Source organism: Pomacea canaliculata, linkage group LG12 (genome assembly GCF_003073045.1).
Source record: "Pomacea canaliculata isolate SZHN2017 linkage group LG12, ASM307304v1, whole genome shotgun sequence".
In the NCBI taxonomy this organism is placed as follows: domain Eukaryota; kingdom Metazoa; phylum Mollusca; class Gastropoda; order Architaenioglossa; family Ampullariidae; genus Pomacea; species Pomacea canaliculata.
Genome location: NC_037601.1, coordinates 4339887 through 4361196, shown reverse-complemented (window position 1 = coordinate 4361196; position 21310 = coordinate 4339887). Strand labels below are relative to the sequence as shown.

General features: G+C 42.4%; 1 protein-coding gene across 1 annotated transcript in view; it reads right to left on the bottom strand.

The window, feature by feature from the left end:
- Nucleotides 1-491: 491 nt before the first annotated feature.
- The window catches only part of LOC112576946, an 81349-nt gene continuing 60530 nt past the window's right edge, over nt 492-21310 (bottom strand). Inside the window, exons 13-25 of the mRNA XM_025259829.1 lie at nt 19344-19559; nt 9618-10657; nt 9236-9415; nt 8584-8833; nt 8076-8165; nt 6722-6865; nt 6238-6315; nt 5904-6077; nt 5530-5707; nt 5200-5319; nt 4739-4939; nt 4180-4340; nt 492-3814 (exon numbers count right to left, since the gene is read on the bottom strand). Coding sequence (XP_025115614.1) covers nt 3809-3814; nt 4180-4340; nt 4739-4939; nt 5200-5319; nt 5530-5707; nt 5904-6077; nt 6238-6315; nt 6722-6865; nt 8076-8165; nt 8584-8833; nt 9236-9415; nt 9618-10657; nt 19344-19559 — 2838 coding nt within the window. The 3' untranslated portion in view covers nt 492-3808. The remainder of the gene's footprint in view (nt 3815-4179; nt 4341-4738; nt 4940-5199; nt 5320-5529; nt 5708-5903; nt 6078-6237; nt 6316-6721; nt 6866-8075; nt 8166-8583; nt 8834-9235; nt 9416-9617; nt 10658-19343; nt 19560-21310) is intronic.

Here is a 21310-nt window from a genome sequence, read left to right as displayed (position 1 = left end):
ATCAAATGGTGCTGCATGCAGAGTAGTTGTATACTTTTCTGTTGATGTTTTGCACTTTTGTTGAGGTGTCTAATGCCAAGACCAGATCACAGCATGCTAGTTCAGCCTTTTAAACAGCTACCACATCCAGAAAGAAAGTGCTTTTTAAGAGACAAATCCAACATCATTATCTTGTCAAGCTATTCTTTCAGATTTCTTTTCTGGGAAAGATTATTAGAAAGGACTCTATTGGACGAACAGCTGGAGAGTTGCCCATGGCTTACTACCATAGTCAGTGGTAGAATGCTTGTCACCACTGCACTGACAGTCAGTTCCCTAAATCAGATTTTGGCTCAGAGCACAATAAGCTATCTGGATGTAATACCCATTCATAGGCTATCATGATTTCTGCTGATATTCCAGCTTCTTTTCATTTTCATTAGTATATATTGCAAGGTAGATGCACTTTTATTTCAACCACATTAACAGATTTGCACAAAAAACTGAAAAAAGGAGTTTTAAAATTTTAATTCATCTAGGCAATTTTTATAGTGTCCAGTAAGAATAATGAATCAACAATACCAAGACTGAACATGAGGGCCATTATTGCAAGAGAAATGAGAACATTCTTCTAAAATATATCAACCAGCCATAAAAAACTTTTCCCTTGGCCTACTGTCTTTTCAAGATGTATAAAAGGTCTGGGAAAATGTGGTATGCAAGAAATACATTACAAAAATGGAATTTTTTAAAATACATTGATCATTATGGTAATAAATACCTTCAACTCATTGCTTCCTCCCATAAAAAGTAGAAACGCAGCCAGATCTTTAAACAGATTTGTAAATCTTAAAGTGAAATGACTTATCTGTGAGTTCACAATGCTGTGTTAATTTGCATTGCTGTGCTTGTCCCCCTGCCCCCTTAAACACATGCCAACACTCTCTCTCACTCTCACGCACTTTTGAAAAAAAGACCTTCATTTTATAGTAAACTCGAGAAACATGCCACAAAATATTGTACACATATATGGAAACAGCACACGTGCTAGTATTTTAGACTGGAAGATGAAAAGGTGGTAGGTGATCATGGTTATTAATGATATGTTACTGGAGAATGACACACTTAACCAATGTGCTGATGTATGAAATTTCTTATCTATTTTAATGCATACATTCTACAATGAAAATGCAAACTTAAAGGGTAGGTAGAGAGGCAGGATATTTTTCGTAAAATAAAGTTATTTTGACTTTTGATACACTTTACTATGCTCATGCATGGCAATGGTAAAAAAAACCCCAACAAAAAACAATGCTCTCTTCCCTATACCCTTTTCCCAGCACAAATAATTTGAGTGCACTCACAATTCGCCGCTGCAATTGTTTCTTTGATTTTAACAATGTGGGGCTGACCTTTGTCCTTATCCTGTGGAGAGACCCCACAGAATGCAAAACATTACCAAAGCAGACTGGCATAACTACAGATGAGTTACATTCAGGTGATCTGAACAACATTAAAAGCAAACCAATTACAGAAAAAGTAACACTTTATAAGTGTGGCAGTAACAGTCCATAATTTTGAGGTAGAAAATGAACGCAGCCTCACATGAAGATGTGAAAATAGTATGGGAATACAAAATGATGGTATAAACTCATTACAATGTCATCCATGCTGGTATTTCCCATTTATCCACTCTTGCTTACATGCACATCTATAGGCAATAACATACCCATTATTTAAATGTCAAGAAAGTTCCTATGTACAACTGAATGCTTTAGGAAGCATCCAAACAATTACGATTCCTCAAATTTTTGTACCTGTGATTAACAAAATGAACACATGACAAAATAATAACACTCTGTCTCTCATGCTTATATCATTTTCCTGGATTTATGTTACAGCAATCACATGTATCAATTTCCTGCCTTTTTATTACACATCGTGTATCATAAATATGTATTGAAAAACAAAAGAAATGAAACAAAATATTAAAATAAATTCTTTACATGTGCACACACCCTAACACAAGTGGTGAAAAAAATCTTTTAAAAAATATAAACAATTAAATGCTAAGTGTCAGATCTATTTCTTAACACTTTAACCTGGCTGCCCACAATTGTAAGCTCACTGCCTTTATTACACAGACTGCCTGGTTAACACAATGTGTTAGCATAATGGGTAAAACATGCACTGAGGACACTACAAATTTACAAAGACAAAACTGTAGTAATGTTTGTGACAACTTCTGCTACAATGCAGAGGAGATTAATTAATTAAGGCCATTAATTTCACCTTTACATTTAATGTTTGCATGCTTCAAATAATTTTAACAAACCTGCAGTTTTTTTTTAATCAACATTAACACAATTTTCAAGCTGCCTACAAAGCCTGTTTACCTAGAAAAGTTGTTGTGAATGCTCTCTCTGTGAAAACTTGGCCCCATTTCCATTGAGAGCAACACCATTTAATCTTCAGAGCTGAAATGGATACATGCACCAGGAAAATCTGCTTGAACGTGACTGTACAGTGTTATATACTAAAGTCTCCCAACTACCTTAACTTTAATACAAAGGACAATATCTTCAATGCCAGTATATCAAATGAAGACATTTTGATTTGTCATTCAATACCATCTTTTGTATTCTGAAATCAATTTTTCCTCCCAATAGGAAGAAAAAAAAAAAGAGTAGCAGCAGGTAATAATGAGATTCATAAGGTGAGAAAGATACTTTCATAAAATGAGTTCACCCTTTACAGATGCCAATATGAACAGGCATGCTTAAAAATGAGATATTTGATATCTATAAAATACTTGTATATGTGTCCATGAGTGTGGTGGAAGTCTGTGCAGGATAGACTGAAAGGGGGAGGAGGGGAGGTAGCTTCTAAAATGAAAGGAAGATGAAAAGTGCTCTTAAAAATAGTCTGTAGAAATATGTCTGTGCAACATAAATGATTCCCTTATGGCAGGTAGCGAGGGCAAGGGGAGGAGAAGGAGGTGGAGAAAAGAGACTAGCCAACTTTCAAGCATCAGCTTTTCTCCATATGTATGTGCATATTTACAAGTTTTAATCACTCAAAACATAATCTGACTAAATTTGAAATTCTTGGCGTTAATTTACACAATTATGTACATTGATCTGCTGAGACACGACTTTAAATGACTTTTTTTTATCCTAAATTTTATGAGCTAGGAAAGCAAAACATGCTCAATCATGGGCTCGTTATTCATAATGTAATAACAATGTATAAACAATTTTTTTTTATATGTAACCAAGTGAAACATGCTTTTTCTCATTAAGGCATCGAAAAAATCAGAAAAGAAAAAGCTGTTCACAGACTTGTGCTACACAATAGAAATGTCTAATACATTCGTGGTCAGACAGGATGAGGTACAGTCTAACACTAGTTATGGTGGCTTATCTAAGCACCTGCACCTTGAATGTGACAAAAAGTTCAGGTAAGTTTAAACCACTCCCTATAGTTCACCAATATGACTCCAGTCCAAAGACATCAAATCTCTGTTGCAGCAGAAAAGGCAGATGTAAATACAAAATTTTTACTTCACACTTTTTTCAATTATTATGTTAGACTCATTTCCCTTTTTCAATTACTATACTGCTTTCAATGAACGAAAAGTTTTGATTTGAAGATAAAAGCAAGTTACTTGATGTATGACCAACTGTTTGCAAATAACATGCCATCAAGCTTGGGACTTTCTGCAATAGAATGGATGAGAATCCTCAGCTTGTCTTTCTGCAAACTTTTGACTCTCATAACTTCTGTAATGAAGCTCTGCTGTGCTGGACTAGAAGGGTCAAAATGTATTTCAAACCTGTTTCAAAGACAAAAATAACAAAAATGCATACAAACATTCCAAATATTCCATAGAATATATAGTTAAAAACAAGTTTGATAAGCATACCAACCTTAGTACTGTAATCTGACTTTCTGATCAATAAAGTATCAAGTATAGTAAACTATTAAAACAATTCTATTCCTGTAATTTCTTACATATTGAAAATAAAGAACTGATCATGGCTTTATTAGATTGTGTTTTTGACATTATCTTAATTCATGTCAAAATATTCACTACAGTACCTTCAAGCACAAGCCTGCACCCAGTCCCTTAAGAAGTATGCAAGAACTGTGATGTATCAGGGGTGAAGCCTAAAAACAGCTTTAAAAAAATAAACTTACATCTGTCATGATTGGCTCTGCAAATCTCTGGTTGAAATTTCGTGATCTAGTCACATCAGCACAAGGCTCTTCAGGAGAAGAATTCATTTTCTGCTCATTGTCTGATTTGCCTCCCCCTGGATCACCATCACCGCTTGAATTATCCGCCTCTATTCCACTTTCTAGTTCAACACATATAGATATAAAGTAAAATGATCCAGATAAATGAGTACATAAATCACAATAGATCAGTAATCCATTTAATCAAACATTAAAATCATGGCAAATAAAAGTTTACAAAGACATGGGCAGATCATATGTGAAAGTGGACTATTTGGTGCATCCTTGAGAGAACCATGCGGGCTGGCAAGAGTTGATGGTAGTATCATCAGGTGCTTAGGGATTTATGATGATAATGATGGTGGTGGTGGTGGTGATGATGAAAAAATTATAATTTACACACAAACGCCACCACTCCTCCCCCCAGCACATATGCAGCACAGTTTTCCATCTCCCCCTTAGGTTGAAAGAAATTGAATGGAACTAAGCAGGAAAACCAGCAATGAATTTTATTACTAACCATTTGATAAAAGTGATTGGCGCTGAATGTGGGGGACATCTACAGGGTCAAATGCCAGGTTGAGGGAGCCAAAAAGACCCAGGCTGGAGTGACTGCTGTTGGAAGAGCTGTTACTGCTGACAGAGATGATGGAATGTGGCCTCTTCGTCCCATTCCGTAGGTACTCGAAGGATGAAACAGCTATGGAGTTTCGTGTTCGTGCTGAAAGAAAGCCACCCAAAATAAATTAATAATACTTTTTTAAAAAAGTTACTTTCAACTACAGAAATTTACCAGTTAATCAAAGGCACAAAATATGTTTCAGAATAAAGTTTCACTGCTGCTGATGTAAAGAATTATGAAATTATAAGCAAGGAGGTAAGGGGAGGAGGAAACTGGTATTTTATGCACCTTCCAATCTGCATGCTGGGAACATGACTGTAGCCATTCACAGAACAAAGATCTTTTATGAAAAGACTCACCTCCACGGTTGGACAGACTTATGTTAAGAGATCTATCCTGGATGTTGTCACAGCTGGGTTTGAGATCCAGACAGGGTTTGTTACCAATCCCCATTGATGCCATCTCATTAATGTGAGATTCTGTGGCAAAAAGAATGATTAAAACATACAGATCATCCAAAGCAGAGACAGCTGTGAACAAACAGCTGTATATGAACAAACACAAATTATTGTACACTTAAATTCACGATCATTATAAACATTCTGCACAATAAAATTCTCTATACCCTCAAACTCTCCTGTCTTCCTTCCACCTCCTCCTCCTCCAAAGACAAGTAGGCTTATAATCACCTCTGTTTTTGAGAGCCTGGCGCCAGAGAAGTTTTGAGATGTCCTGCACCCAGACACGCTTTGATTCAGAGTTAAGTGCCTGCAAGATGTAGTTTTCTCCAAGTGTCCTTCTCCGGAACCATATCTCAAACTTGTAGCCACTGTCGCCACAGTTTTCAGTGAGGCCAATATCTGCCATCTTGTATAAAATGAAATAAAGTTATAATAATAACACATAAAACAACAACGCTATAAGTGACCGAGTATGACTGGGATCAAAGTACTCTAATGTAGAAAACTAAAGTTACTCAGTGGTGGGAAACACAGAGCAGTTTATCTTACAGATACAAATTTCTGATTTGATGCAATGTAAATTATTATTTTTTTTTTTTTACCTTGAAGCTATGTTTGTAAACATAAATGTCATGCTGTCCCTGTCGGCCACGGCGAGTCTTGCTGAAGAGAATAAGATCCTCAAAAAGGAACACACGTCGCATCATTTTCCTTCGACCTTGAAAGACAAGAAATTCCTCTTGTCGTAGTAGCCTGCCCTGCTCTTGTAGATTTACCTGAAGCACGACACCAAAATCCTGTAGGCATGCTTCAGACACAGATGTCCTTAAGGTTTATCTTTTACATGGGGCATAACCAACACTTATCAGGACAGTTTAAGAGATAAACAGTGCACTGGTATCAACGAGATAATTTTTCTGCTGGACTCCCACTTACATCACATTCTCGAAGAGAATCCATAGCCAGCAGGTCATTGCCATGGCGAAGCTGAAATCTGACCATCTCCTCTGCAGCCTGAAACATTAGCATTCATTTGTTTCTGGATTAATCCATTCACAAAGTACTGTAAACATTGATGAAGTTAATAAAACTTGAGTGATCTTCATACATACGGAAAAACATGCTCTCTCCCACCTTTTTGTTTTAATTTTTCTCTCTCTCACACACATAGAGCATCCCCCCACCACCCCAATCAAACACAAACAAAAAGTTGTTCCTTTTGAAGCACCACTGTGCCTAACAAATCCACTGAGGGTTCTGAGCCCTCTTCTGCAACAAAAACAGCAACAACCACCACAAAAAAATGAAAAACCCCACCAACCCTCTCTGTGCCCTAAACACCCCTTCATCCTGTTGCCAAGTGAAAAACTCCAGTTTACACACCCAGACCCATTTAGCAACATCAGAGCATTGACCTGACCTTGAGGTCTGCATGCTCAGCTTCGGCATCGGGACACTCCTTCAGAATCTGCTTCAGCAGCAGGGCATACTTTCCCATGCGTTGCACAGGCTTCAGAAGGTACGAGGCCAGATCCATGCGGTCATTCAGCTCCAACTGCTTTTGCTGTAAGGAATCAAATATTATGAGAGAAGGGAACCACCCTTAAAAAAGAAAACAAAGGAAAACAAGACTGAAATTACACAAAAAACTTCAGAGAAAATGTAGTAACATATTTTCTCTGGCAATGAGTGTGAATGTGACCCTATGCTCCTCGAGGAATAAACTGAGTGTGAACAAATTTCAACTGTTTCTATTTTTGTTGTATATTTATATATCAGTAAAATTTTAAAATGTGGGAAAACCATTTGTATACCACTCTTTCTTTACAACTGTTTTTTATGAGCAAGGGAAATAAAAAAGTTTCTTCATGGCTACAATAAATCTACAGTTTCACTGGAAACTTGGGGGTTGTGGCAGATAGTGTAATGGCTAGATGAATGGCATCTGAACACAAAAGCATACATGCTAGCTAGTTTAAGACAGCAATTGAGCCAGTCTGTCACCATATCCTTCACAAAAAGTACAAACTGACACAAATTCAGAAGATAAAAGACCCTTCTGCAGAAATAAAACGGGGTGACTGGGACAAGCAGGTGCAGGTACACTGCCAAGTGGTGCATTTGTAATGTGTGTGGGAGGGCAAGTTGCCCACACCATGCTTAGAGGCTCATAAACAACCATGGCACCTCTAGCCTCTTGGCACACACATGCTGTCAGCAGCAAGCTCCTTGAGACAAAAAAAATCCCAGGAAACAAGACAATGTATCCAGATGAAAGACCAGGAATACATGGCAATGGACACTAGAATATCAAGAACTGGCTAAAGAAAATTCCAGAAAATGATGTGTCCATCTGGAAGACAGGAAGACTATAGGGGGCATCAAGAACTGGGTTAGGGTTACAGAAAACTCTAGAAACTATGTGCTCATATGAGGGACCAGGCGTACCGGCGCAGGGATAATGAGAAATGACCAAAGAAAAGTATAAACAGGGTAATAAGTAACGTGTCAAAAACAAAAATAACACCAAGGAAGCACTACAGTAACACATCAAGCACAGAAATAAATGAGGTGCCATTGCCCATATTTAGATGGCTCTCCAGAAAAATGACATTGGCACAGAGTACAGCGTGTGGGTAGGTTTTGTTTAAAGCAGCTTTAAACTCTCATGCATGCATATATTGTGAAGCTATGTACATGGTAACACATGCATATATATGGCTATAGGCTGCATGTACACAATGGTCTGGGTGATTCTGAATAACTGCACTTACTCTGAAGAAATGCTTGCCCAACTCCATCATGAGGTCATCAGACTTTGGCTTGTTTTTGTTGTACAAAGTGTACAGGTGGAAGTCATTCTCCTTTTGGTTAAAAAAGAAAGTCCTTGGTGCATAAGTATCAACTGACCACATCTTAACAAACTAAGAATAATACTGATGACTTCGTGTTTACTCATATCTTATCTAAAATATTGAAACATAACATTTCTATCTTATAACTCCATACTGTGTCTAGGACCTTTGTTTTCATCTGAGTTTGTTTTTGACCTGCTTGTGAGAAATATAAAAAAATTGGTGCAGTCACAAAGTTGTCTGTTTCAAAAACATTTAAACATGAGCCTGCTCATTAACCAAGCATGTTGAACATAAGCCCCGCCTAAAAAACCACCCCTCTTTCTACAGAGATAAAATTTATGGTACTATCATCATCGTAAGACGTTAACTTTACAGTTTATTGAAAAGGTCTAAAAACTGACAGAACACATCATGATATACTCACATGGCGCAAGAAATAATGACCAACGAGATAGGGGTTCAGCTCACAGCATTCCAGTTCGCGCAGGAAGAACTGGGAATGGAACTGGTAGATCTTCTCAATGTTGCCAAAAATAACATTGCGCTTGCCACGCAAAACTTGTGGTACATCTTGACGGAGAAGTTCTGGAATGTAATTTTCAATGACGTACTGCAGCGAATGGACATAGTCTCGTTCCGTTTGAACCATTTCACTCATTATCAGTAAAACAGTCCTGAAACAAAACATATTCTTTGAATGTTGAGCCAGTAAATGATAAACATGATGAAATATTTTTTTAAAAATGGAGATGGGGGGCAAAGTTCATTCTAAGGGTCACTGTAATCTGGAGGTGAAAGATATTTTGCTATTCAGTTTTGCCATATAACAGTTAGAACTCTCATTTTAGCCAATCAACCTCAGTCCTTTAACAAGACTGCATGATAACATCTTAAAAGCCTAATGACAAATCCTTAGAAGAATTTCAAATTTTAGAAAAGGGAAAAAACTCTTCAGGATACAAATTCAGCACAAGAAAACAGCACCACATCCTCTATTAGAACCTGTGAAAATACAGTTAAAGAAGGAAAATATTATGCAAAATCTTGTGGCCTTTTTATTACTGAAGCAAATTTACCTTCTGCTTTTCATCTCGGCCTCTGAGAGACGGAGGTCAGCCATAGGACCTGTTGGAATGGTGCGGGAAGGTTGATGAAGGTGTGTGTTGACAGGGACTGGCGTCCAACTGCTCTTCTTACTCTTGGCACTAGAGTCAGTCTGTTGGCTGTCCTGGTAATCTTCATCTTCTTCTGGCATGCTGGTATCCAAATACATTAAACAAAAAAACCCAAAGGTGAGCAAGAGAAAAAAAAACCCCAACAACTACTGTAACAGTGGACAGTGCAGAAAATAAGAGTCTTGGGCAGTAAAAATCTTTCATACTGAATTAAAATTCTGCTTTATTAGAGACAAAGTGATATATATATATAAAAAACTGAAAACATTAGTTTTCCTCATACCTGGGCAGGCTTTCTGAGCTTCCTGTCATGAGACTGTGTGTTTTGCCACAGTGCGGATCTTTCTGCTGCTTCCCATGAGCATCTGTTGCTTGATCCTCATGAATGACAGAAGCTGCGACAATTGGGGAAGGTGCAGTGCTGGCACGTTTGAGGATCTTCTTAACAGGACGGTGAATACACGACAATGAAACAGATGGAATGGACGAAACGACAGCAGCAGAATTTGTAGCTGGAAGTGGGCTTGATATGGTTCGACCTAAAACCAACTTTGCTGTCCCAAATGGGGCAGACAGTTTCAAATCTGCAGCTTCTTCCAGTTCTTTACATTTCCTAGGTTTCTCAGGCAAATGATAGGTTTGGTCAAGCAAATCAGCACCAGGTTTGCTTGCTGCAGAACCAGTCAACACTGCTGCATCATTGTTCTGCATATGTACATGCCCATTTAGCGATGAGCCCACACTGGAGCTGCTCCTATAGTGAGAAGGTCTTGAATAATTGTTCCCATATGGATCTGAATAGAGTTCAGACTCCACCATTGATGGAGTGCTTGTTTTCCGAGGCTCCCACACAGGGAGTGAATCTTCTTCATTCTTTTGCTCCTCCCTGCAAGCCTTGCCATTTTTCACGGTACCACAGGCTTCAGCTGGCACAGCACTGTCGTGGGGAAGCAAGAAGCCATCAGCAAGGTCCAAACCTTGATCTTGATGAGATGCCTCCAATGCCACTCCACAACCACCACTTGTAAGCTCAGAGGCAAGATGGTCTTTAGCACGCCGGAGTGTGTTCCGCCGAAGCAGCAGCAGGTGGTAAGTTTCTTGGCACCTTGCCTTGGCAACACGACACTGCTCCAGGAGCTTATCATTGCGCAACTGCTGAGCCGTGTCAATCATGCGGCAGAAGACATCATCACACATTGGCGGGTGCTGCTTGAGATACTGTTCTAAGCTGGTCAAAAGTTTGTTTAGTCCAGAACCACTTGCACAGTGCTCCATCTTCATGGAGGCCACATACTTCATTGCCTCCAAAGCCCACTCGTAACTCTGAAAACACCATACATAATGTGTTCACTTGTTCATGAATGTTCTAAAGTTTAAAAGCAGCAACTAGAAACTAAAGAACAAAATAATTTCCTTCTAAATAAAAGCCACATAGGACATTTTCTTAAAATAACCAGCTGCAGCTATTAATCTGATATCTTAAGTACATTATCTTCATTTCAATGAAACAGCAAAGGAGACAAAAAATATTTGGGAACAGGATTTATTTTGTTCCTGTATTTAAAAAAAAGCCAGGGTAGTTTGAAAGTAAAGGCATTTAGTAACCATGAGAAAGAAAAGATCTTTCTATTGTTGCATTCTTGTAACGTGCATCCTTAGACATTTGCACATGCATGTGCAAACACATAAACAAAAACAACTTGCCAGGAAAAAATCTGCCTGTCTCCAAAGAGAAAGTTTCAAAAGAAATCAACTGCTATAGATACAAAGGATGTCAACACCTGCACAAGACCTGTCACAAAAAGTTTGACATCTTTTGTGTTTTGTCTGTGTGTAAAGAGGGGTTTATATGCATTGGAAACGTTGGTGCCAGCCAGCAGTCCCCCCACACCATCTCCACTGTGGCCCCATGACTATTTGGGCCATTTGCTGTGGGCACTTGGCTTGTGTCAATGGCGTTCCTAGCAGGCTGGACACTCAATTACCTTAAAACTGCCGTCAGACACGAGGCCAAACAGGCCAAGCCAACAAGTCACAGCAAAGTGCTGTCTTTCGCCACTCATGTCTTGGCTCTTTTGTCTTTGTTGAAAATAACAGCCATTGGCGCTGCACATCCAAACCCCCAACCCATGCAAAGAATGACCTCTCCCGTCCCTCAGCGGAACCCCACCCTCTCCCGTGAGCCTCGTTCTCACCACTGGGAGAAACAGAGGTTGGGGGGAGGGGATGTGAGAGTAGTGGAAAGTTTATCTAGGCTTGCACCAAGCAACCTCGCTTTTTAAGTCAACTCTGTCGTTAATGAAGTTAGTTCTTCCCATACAGTGGCTGGAGAGGGTCTGTGCTTGGCATGCTGTGAGAAGCGACCACCGAAGGACCGGGATTAAGGGAGTGCTCGCGGAGAAACGAACTGGGCTTGAGAAATTCAGTCGTTTCTTACATGTTGTCTGAATTTCAATGCTCACCGCCAGCTCGACCAGTACCTTATCCAGTGACAGGTTACACTCAAAAGGGAAAGGAAAAACTGTTCGGAGGAAGGGGACTAACACTCCTTGCTCTCTTTCACCCCTTGGCACCATTCTTTATCCTTATTTCCAGTAATAGCAAACCATCACTACGTGGACACATTTCCACATAAGCACTAAATATTAGAATCGTCTGGCGATCTTCTGTCATTCATTCGCCTGGAACAGGACCCCACCCTGAAACGAAAGCATAGATCGTCATCGCAAATCCGACAATACCGTGAGGACATGTCTCATCAGTCTGCCTTCCATCTGATAACTTCTTCTTCTTGTACCTAATCGCCCCCAGTGGAGCATAGGGCCGAAACTACACCCCGCCATCGGATCCGGTTCTGGGAGTCCCTTTCCAGTTGGGACCATGTCATGCCAGCTGCCCATCTGATAAGTATATATATATAGTGGGTTGATATGTCTTATTGATCTTCTGATAACCAGTTGGTCGACGTGTTGCAGTCTGCCTGTCTTCTTAAACGGACTGCACCTCGTTCGTAATGGCTATGCTGTATAACATCGCTCAGTTACAGTACCTTCTGCATCTATCGCCCAGTTCAAAGGTCGCTCTGTGATGTCCTCCTGCCTGCAGCACTGTGTATGTGACATGACAGTTTCGATGGCGGTATGCCAGGATCCATATAAGCGTTGAGCTTCATGGGCTTTGTTCTGCTTTTTCTCCCTTTTCTCTACACGTTTGAAAATGTTAGGCTTGCTACATTCCTGTTGCTATTTCATGTGTCACTGTGTGATTCGCAATGACAAGTGTCATGATGATCGGCTACCGGTTATCAGCATCAGCCATCAACTTTTTTTGTGTCTCGCTCAAATCACCTTTGTCTCGGTGGCACATCCACAATAGCGCAGAACAATGCCATTCTGCTGTCAATTCAACTGAAGTGACATAACCATACGTGACATAAACCGGGTAGTCCACCTCTGTCCGATACGACAGGCGGCCCATGGAAGGTCTCACCCTGTAGGCCCTACACTACACCGTCGACCAGCAGTGCATGGCGCTCGACCAGGACACTGAAAATACTGGATTTATATTTCGAACAAAACTAAACAATACCAACACACACACGTCCATAATTATATTGAAACTATGGCAGCTGAGCCTAATTCCTCAGATAAAGCGTTTGTAAGACACGCTACCTTTTAATATGCTTTAGAACTAATTTCAGATCACCGGGAAGACTTGGCGGGAGGGGACGGGAATCTGCAGCAAGGCATCGTTAATCAGGTTATAATTGTTCTTCTAGTTTAGGTCAGTTGATTAATGAAGCGTCCTCTCTACCGCAATCACCACTTACCCCTCGTTCTCTCCTCTACATGAGACCTCACCAGTTCACACACACACATCGCTAGGACGACAGGGGGAATGGGGAGGAAGAAGTGAAAAAATGCGCATGCGCGCGTCCGTCCGTCCCACGTGGTGCTGTTGATCATGACGTCACAATAGTACCTTCTCTCTCCCCGGCCCCCACCTTCTCCAGCAGTTAGACAAAGAGAAAAGTACGGGAGACATCGCCGCTGGACTAGGTAAATCCTCAAGCAAGCCTTGCACGACGCTCCGGCCAGTTGGCTCACGTGCAAAGGAAATTAATCCCAATTCCCCCGACAAAGATTTCCAACTCGAGTCAACTTTGCTCAGGCAGCGAGATTTCTCGAAATATGCCGCGTGCACGAGTGCTTCTAATCGTCAGGGCACGTGAGGAGCTTTCCGTTGTTTTTGTTTTTTGTTTTTTGCTTGTTTACATTTCTTTCTCTTCCTTCCTTTTGCGGCAAAATAAATTATAGGAAAATGATGAACACGTGTCATATTGCCTTATTCTCTTTTTACAGTCTCTGTCAGATTGAGAGGCTAGTGGAAAATGGCAATGTCAAACTGGCTGCATGAAGTTATAAAACGCATCCAAGTACGACTCGAGGGAAAAGATTAAATTTCCGGTTGGTGTTGTGACACAAAGGACTGCATTTTACTAAAAAATATTTCAAACTACCTCATAGCTAGGACAAGCAAATCCCGTTCCCGAGAATACAGTATGTTGTAATACAAAACACGAGAATAATTAAGAATACTCTAGCACAAACCAAAGAACGAAACAAACCATAACATTAGTGTACAATATACAAAACACGAGAGAAACTTTTACCGAAACAGTTGTAGAACGTGTTGCTATGTTTGTCCGTCGGAGAGCAAATAAAAAGGAGAACGGTTTTCACAATGGTTTCATGAAAAATAAAACTGTTCACGAAACGCCGTGTGACTTCAACAAGACACACAAGCAGAGAGAGAGAAGGCAGGAGGAGAGAGAAAGTTGTCTACCAACATGGAGCTTCGGACCCATTTCAACAGCACTAAGGAAGTTTGGTACCAGGGAAACCTGTTCCTCCTGTTTCACTCGCTTTTGATGCTGCCATTTCAGTTTCACGATTGTAACACGGTAACAGCCGGCTGTGCTGTTCTCTGAAAGGTCGAGCAACCTGCGGTTCTTCTCACTGCAATGTGCCAGCAATAATACCTGTTGTTTGGAAAGCCAGGTGACAACATTACCGTTACAGTCCGTGTAGCGAGGCCACTCAGTCCAAAATCTGTCCCAGATATGTTTGACCCCCGATGTCCGCGACCAACGCTGCCAGCGTGCGAACGAGGCTTCTAGGTCAAGAAAAATAATGCCCGCACACTTCCGAGGATAAAGAGGGCTTACGGGTGCATGAATGTTTATTTTGTTTCAGGCATTGTTTCAAGTGACCGTTAATGCACGGTTCTGAAACTGCACCTAATGTAGTTAATAAACACGTCTTGGGAGGGGGGGATTAAAACTCCAGAAAGGTTGTAATGAGGCATAATCGTTCACATAGCAACTACAGCTAAGAGGAATGCGCGTGGATTAGCAAGTCTCTCTCCCTACTGCACACGCCCACCCTGACTAATGTCCAGTCCGTGGTACTTGAGACAGTGAACTTTTTGAAATCGCCTCCAAGAATTCCCCAGCTGTTGACCTGCCCAAAGCCTCGTTGCCGCCGCCGCTGTTTGCCATGACGACAGCCTCTCACAGGCCCAGCTCTTCGACCCCGTCCGCCATGTCTTCTGACCGTCCAGACGACCAGCGCCCTGTTGCACCACAAGCTGGGGTGTGCGCATGTGCGCCGTCTACTCTAGGGGGTCAGCGGATGACCGTGAACGGGGATTTCACGCCCCTGCCCTTCCCCCTTAGGGGCCAGGAGGATTCCAGGCATTTTGTGGCCCCAGAGGGATACGCTGGATTTAGGCCTACCGTCTGCTGGGGTGGGGAGGAGGCGAGAGGAACGTCGTCTACTTTTTTTTTGCGCTTTCCCGATGAAAGGAGGTCGAGACACAACAAAGGAGTGTTGTGGTGGTGGTGGCGGTGGTGGTGCTAAATTCGTCATTACCGGCGTAGTTACTGTGTGGACACCGCTGTCGACACCCACTCTGTCAATCTCCTCCCAGGCTTAGCGCGGACGCCAGCGGAAGCTCGCCGAGCCCTCTTCCTTCATGTCTGAGCTGATTTCCAGGAGAAAGGTTCTCTCAATACTGTCCAACCGTCGTACGTGAGCAGACGTTCCTGCAGCCTCGACATCACAGCCTCGCTACCTTACTCGACCCTGACCTTCACGCTAGGTCATGATGGGGACTGAGGTCCTTTGCTGGGTTCCTCCCATACTGTAGGCAAAAGGTGTCAGTCTAAAAAAAACCAAAAAAAAAAAAAAAAAAAAACAAAAAACAAAACAAAACTAAAGCGTTCAGGAAGCAAGAGCTGATGCTCGTGTATGAACAGGAAGCTAGCTACACTGATATTTATTTATCTAGCTTCACACTGGCTCCGCATTCACTAGTCTACTTTGAAAGGAACGCCTTTTCATTTTTTCCTCGCTCTGATAATGGTACATCGACTTTCATTTGTCTAGCTCAGACATGGGTGCATTTACTTTTATTTGTCTAGCTTCTATATGGGCAGACCAACTTTCGGTGGCAATATCTAATCGTATTGTATGACGACCGAGGAAAAAGTGAAGAAAACGAAAAAAAAACCTCTTCATAGCAGTTTACAAAGCAAGACTGTTAAGATTCTTCATTAACTCATAGTGACCACCTCACTTTCGGACAACAATGTGTTATTCTGACAATGAAAATGTCTTCAAGCTTTCATCAACGATCACCGTAATTGGACTCCGGATGGCGGACTCCCTGATGACGCATACACGGGTGTCGCTACGGCCAGCGGGTAACTGGTTAACGAAGGGAACATTGTATCCTGTACCGCTAGCGCACTAAATTCTGTCGGAATAATGACAACAATAAAACACATCCATGGATCCGTCTCAAACACATCCGACAACACGACAAAGATTCTTCTGTCCACCTGGGACATCGCTAACGGCAGGACCAACTGTTTCGCGGAATGCAGAGGGCGCTCCAAAACAATCTTCAAAACTGACACGTCATGCCACGTGCTAAGAGGGGTTAACTTGTAAGCTACACAAAACATGAGCCGACACGTGTGCGGGGTTAACCTTTCTCGAAACTTCCTTATAGCCTTACAGCCATGCGATTACGAACAGAAAAGAAAAAGAATCAAAAGCATGCTATACTCTTCCCCTGCCTCAGCCCTATTGGCTTCTCTCCATCCTTTGCCTTTAAACCTGCCGGTCCTTCTGTTCACTTGTCCTCCAAACGGACCTCGCTAAAGATAAATTAGAAATGGCACGTGCATAAAATGATACACGCATGTCATGCAGCCGTTTATTTTATAAACCTGTTCAGCTGTCTAAAGTAAACAGAGCACATAGTTGGCCAATTACAGCCCTTTCCTCCTCTCCATCTCTCGCCCGCTCTGTCCGTCTCTCACTCACACACTCTGTTTCCAGGCAACTGGCTTGTCCTACGACACAAAATCGCCATTCAGTCTGTTTCTCTCCTCTAACTTAAGAATTAAGCTTCCATCAACGTCAACGTAGTGATTTTTTTCTGCTGTTTCCCGTGACATACTCTCCACGAACCTCCGAGACCCGTAAAGAAGGATGGCAGCTGGATGTGGAGGTCGGTGTTGCCATCATCAGCAAGTCGTCTCACTGCGCCACAAAAAAAAACCTTCCAAAAAAACAACAAAAAAATGTCTTGCCATAAGATATTTCTAAGGACACGGCGCCAAGGTGGTCCCAGAAGACATGCGCGGAGTGTGACGGGCGTACAAACCAGAAAGTGGAATGGTGTCTAGGAACAATACATCAAGTGAGCCAGCAGCATAACACACGCAGAGGGCTGGCTTCAGCCGTGCGTGGAACCATGACTGCAATGACCACTAACTACTCGCGCATTTCAGGTTTATCTTTACACTTGCATTTGGACATGCTATGCAACTCTATTTGGACACGCATGCTATCATCCGCACACCTGTTTCTGTGTATTGTAATACTCTGCATACGCTGATCATACCCTGTACACCTGTATTTGGATATATGTAGGGTATACCATGAGCTCCGGTATCTGAAAATGCTTGTAGTGAATTTAACACTCCTCCAACACAAGGGGGATGAAAATAAACCGAGTTAAAGAGATAAAAATCCGTTTCTGTGAACACAACTATTTTGAAAGAAAATCTGAAACTGTACGTTACCATCTCGGGGACGGAGTACACGGGCATGGCTGCTGACCACCGCAGACCCTTCAGCAACGTCCACCCTCTTTGCTGGCCACCCGGAAAGGGCACCCTAAAACTTTGTTGGGGTTTAGCTTCTAGAGCATCGCTAAATGTGGCAAGGGCTACTCAAGTCTCTTCCCCTCACGAGATTTGCTCCCCAGCAGCCTCACTTGCAGCAGCTGAGGGAGAACACCGCCTGGTTGTTCGTTTTGTCAATGAACGCTCGGCAGTTTGCTTGCAACGGTACGCGACGGGTCGCTGGCACGATGTCCACTGAAACAGCCCACCGGACCGATGCGCAAGCGGTTTGTTCTCTTCCTCCCCCCTCCCCAGACCCTATCAGGAAGGAGGGTGGGAAAAGAGATCCAGGGGAGGGCACAAGGGGTTCAGAAAAATCTCCCAAGGTGCTTTCATGAACTTGTGCCAGATCAATATTTGGAACGGTGGCGGTGTACGTGGCTCGGAGAAGGGGTCGGTGACAAGAAAAAAGGAGAGAAAGAATAAGACAAAGGAAGGGGGGCAAAAAGAAAACAGAAAAAAGAGAGCTCGTGAATGGCAAAGGGATGGAGACCAGACAGTGTAGCTATTAAGCTGAATCTGGCTGAACAAGTTTCAGACTGATGAGTCTTGATGTACAGAGTAATGGAAGGGGTGATGGGGACGGTCAGCTACTGGGGGCTTCCTGCTCAATGATAATGAGTTGTCTGATGAGGGGTAGGGGTGGGGTGGAGAGATAGGGCGGGTCCGAGAACTACAGCTTCTGAGAAAGTATTCTGCCTCTAGACATTTTTTTTTTTTTAAGTTATTGCTTTCACTCAGCATCCGTATCCCACATCCCCCGGACACCCCCGCCTCCAGACTGGGAGAAAAAAAGGACAATATTGAAAGAGCTAAACTGCAGAACAAGCTGTGAGCAAGTCGAGTAAACAAGCTGTAGCCCTGGGCCCGCTATCTTCTGTAAGCACTGCGTCAAGCCGCCTAAGCCCCAGCGTGGCTCTCGGGCCAAACGTCCGCCAGACGCTGGTACTGCAGTCAACAGCTGTCACATGACTATCACTGATTCCTTCAGTTTGCTTTTTGGGTACCTGACACTTGTATGTGATGGGTGCTTTTGGGTACTTGACACTTGTATGTGATCGGTGCTTTTGGGTACTTTGCACTTGTTGCGCATGCAGACGCTTGCTTTTGTCTGCAGCTGTCTGTCGTTTGGTCGCGACTGCAGCCTGACAATCATCCCTTACACATAAGGCTAACAGTTTAAAAACTCGGAATTTATTTCATACACACGGAGAGAGCAATGCCCGCGTCTGTACTTGATGTTTTATGGAATATTTTCCTGTTTAATTCTAAGACTATATAAGAGAAGGAGCATGCTGTCGTTCTGAAGCAACCTTATAAAGGAGTCTGTGCGAAAAACTTCCCAGCTCCAAAAACAAAAGGATGCCTTTAGAGAAAAGCTTTGACAAAAGGCGTCAAGTAGTAGAATTTACACTTAAAAAACTAAGTCATTTTTATCCTATTAAACACTGCGCAGTTTCCACAAACCTGTTTCTAACCCATTCAAAAATGAAAGACCTAGACACCTTATCTATTAGTTTGCAACTCTTCAATAACTAATTTTGTTCTTGTTAATTTATTGTGTAAAACGTACTCCCACAGAGTACCTTATCCAGAAAATTGTAAAACAATGATACCCACCTTATCCAGAAGACTTAACACAACGATACCCACCTTATCCAGAAGACTGTAACAACGATACCCACCTTATCCAGAAGACTGTAACAACGATACCCACCTTATCCAGAAGACTGTAACAACGATACCCACCTTATCCAGAAGACTGTAACAACGAGCCGTGCCCTCGATGCGCTCGTGCGTGTCCTCCAGTTGGGAGGAGAAGAGCTGCAGCTGTTTCTTGAGCAGGCGCGCCGTGTCCCGGTAGCCAAGGGCGCTCTCGCTGAACGCCTCCGACTGAGCCAACATGGCGGCCTCCTCGATCAGATCGTTGCCTTTCTCGACGTAAGTCTGCAACACCAACGCCATCTACTTTGACTTTGCAGGAAAAGACTGGTTTATAGTTTCACCTATGCTGCCGACCCTGCTACAGAAAACAAAAGGTGATGACTAGAATAAAGTCACTTCCGGCTCCTGCCGTGACGGTATTAGCAACTCTAACGCCATTTACAGTGTACACAAATATTTGTTTAAAGTATTTTTTGACCAAAGAACTGCTCGTTTTCTTCACTTGTTGATTGATAGTTGTTGTCGGTTGCTGGACAGTGTTTTCGACGAAAAACAGATGTTGTGTGTTTTTTCCTTGCGAAATAAATTGATACTTTTCTACGATGGAAGCCGCAGCAAGTTGTTCATTATCACTCCTCATCATTTTTAGACCTATTTTGACCGAAAGAAAACATTTAATTCGTGGCAGTGCAGAATTCATGATTCAATGCGCACTGGAGGGATCTCATAGACTTTCCCCCACTTTTTACAGCTGCTCATTGCTAAGTGACAGCAGGACAGATGGACAAACACGTGGTCAAGGTTGTGTAGTGCTGAGAGCAATGACATGGTACTGCAGCTCTAACAGACCAAGAAGCATTCTCTTACAATAAAATGTCACAACTCGGATACGCTTTCATTGCATCCATTACTGGAAGCCGATCTTTATCACAAAAAAGAAAACTGATTCAATCTGGATCAGTAGTTTTCAAGGACCCTGACAGAGTAGGACCGGAGCAGCTCGGCTAGCCACTCGGCTTCGGCGCTGGAAAAGTCACGTGCTGAAGGGCAATCCCACCAGCTTATCCTGTTCTATCCGACTCGCACGTATGTCCACAACATCCTCGTCTGTTAAGATGTGACGTCAACAGGGGACGTGACCGGTGTGTCGGGACAAATTTTCTCAAGGACACGCGGTCGGACGGACGGACGGACGGTCGGACGGACGGACGGACGGACACACACACACAATTACATAGACGCATAGACGCGCAGAGACAGAGAACGTCCATGGAAGAACTTTGAACTTTCCATCAGTATCCTTGCATGCTGGGTAACCCTGACCTTGCAGAGAATGGCCGAGGCAATGAGGGACGACAGCGCGAGAAGTCTACACCTATATATTTACCTTGATCGTTTTCCGGTAAACAATAAACAACCACACAAAGAAACAGCACAAGGTGTGTTAGCGACATACCATTCTGTCCTCACTGTCTTCACTACGATCTGAAAGGAGGACGAAGGACAACTTCGGGGGACCTTTACATAAGCCTGCTTGTAAACTTCTTTCAAGTTTTTGTACTTGGCCGTGTCATCGTTTGCTTGGGAACTCGCTAAGAAACAAAAATAATCACCGAGAAGGAATAATTATAGTGACTATTTTCATTTCCGCCACTCTTCCTTGGATCTTTGTTTTTTGTCCTAGCACCTGAATTTGACATACTTCTGATTAAACTTCAGGTTTCAATTAAACAGAAGCGATAGTGTATGTGCCAAGACAGACACAGATACTTCTGTCTGAACACGCGTTTGCGGACTGCTGCCTGCCATCATGACTAGTCAGTAGCCGGTGTGTGTGTGTGCGCGCGCGAATACACGAAGACTTGCCGTCATCACCAACACCGGATGTCCAGGGAGCTAGCATTAAGGAAGGAACAAGAAAGAACAACTAAAAGAAAGAAAATGGAATGAGAGTGGGTGGGAGAAGAAGAGAAGAGGGAAAAGACAGCGGTCACAGAGATGATGTATGATGTATGCGCCGTGGAGAGGCTATTTTTAAACTTGAACTAAAA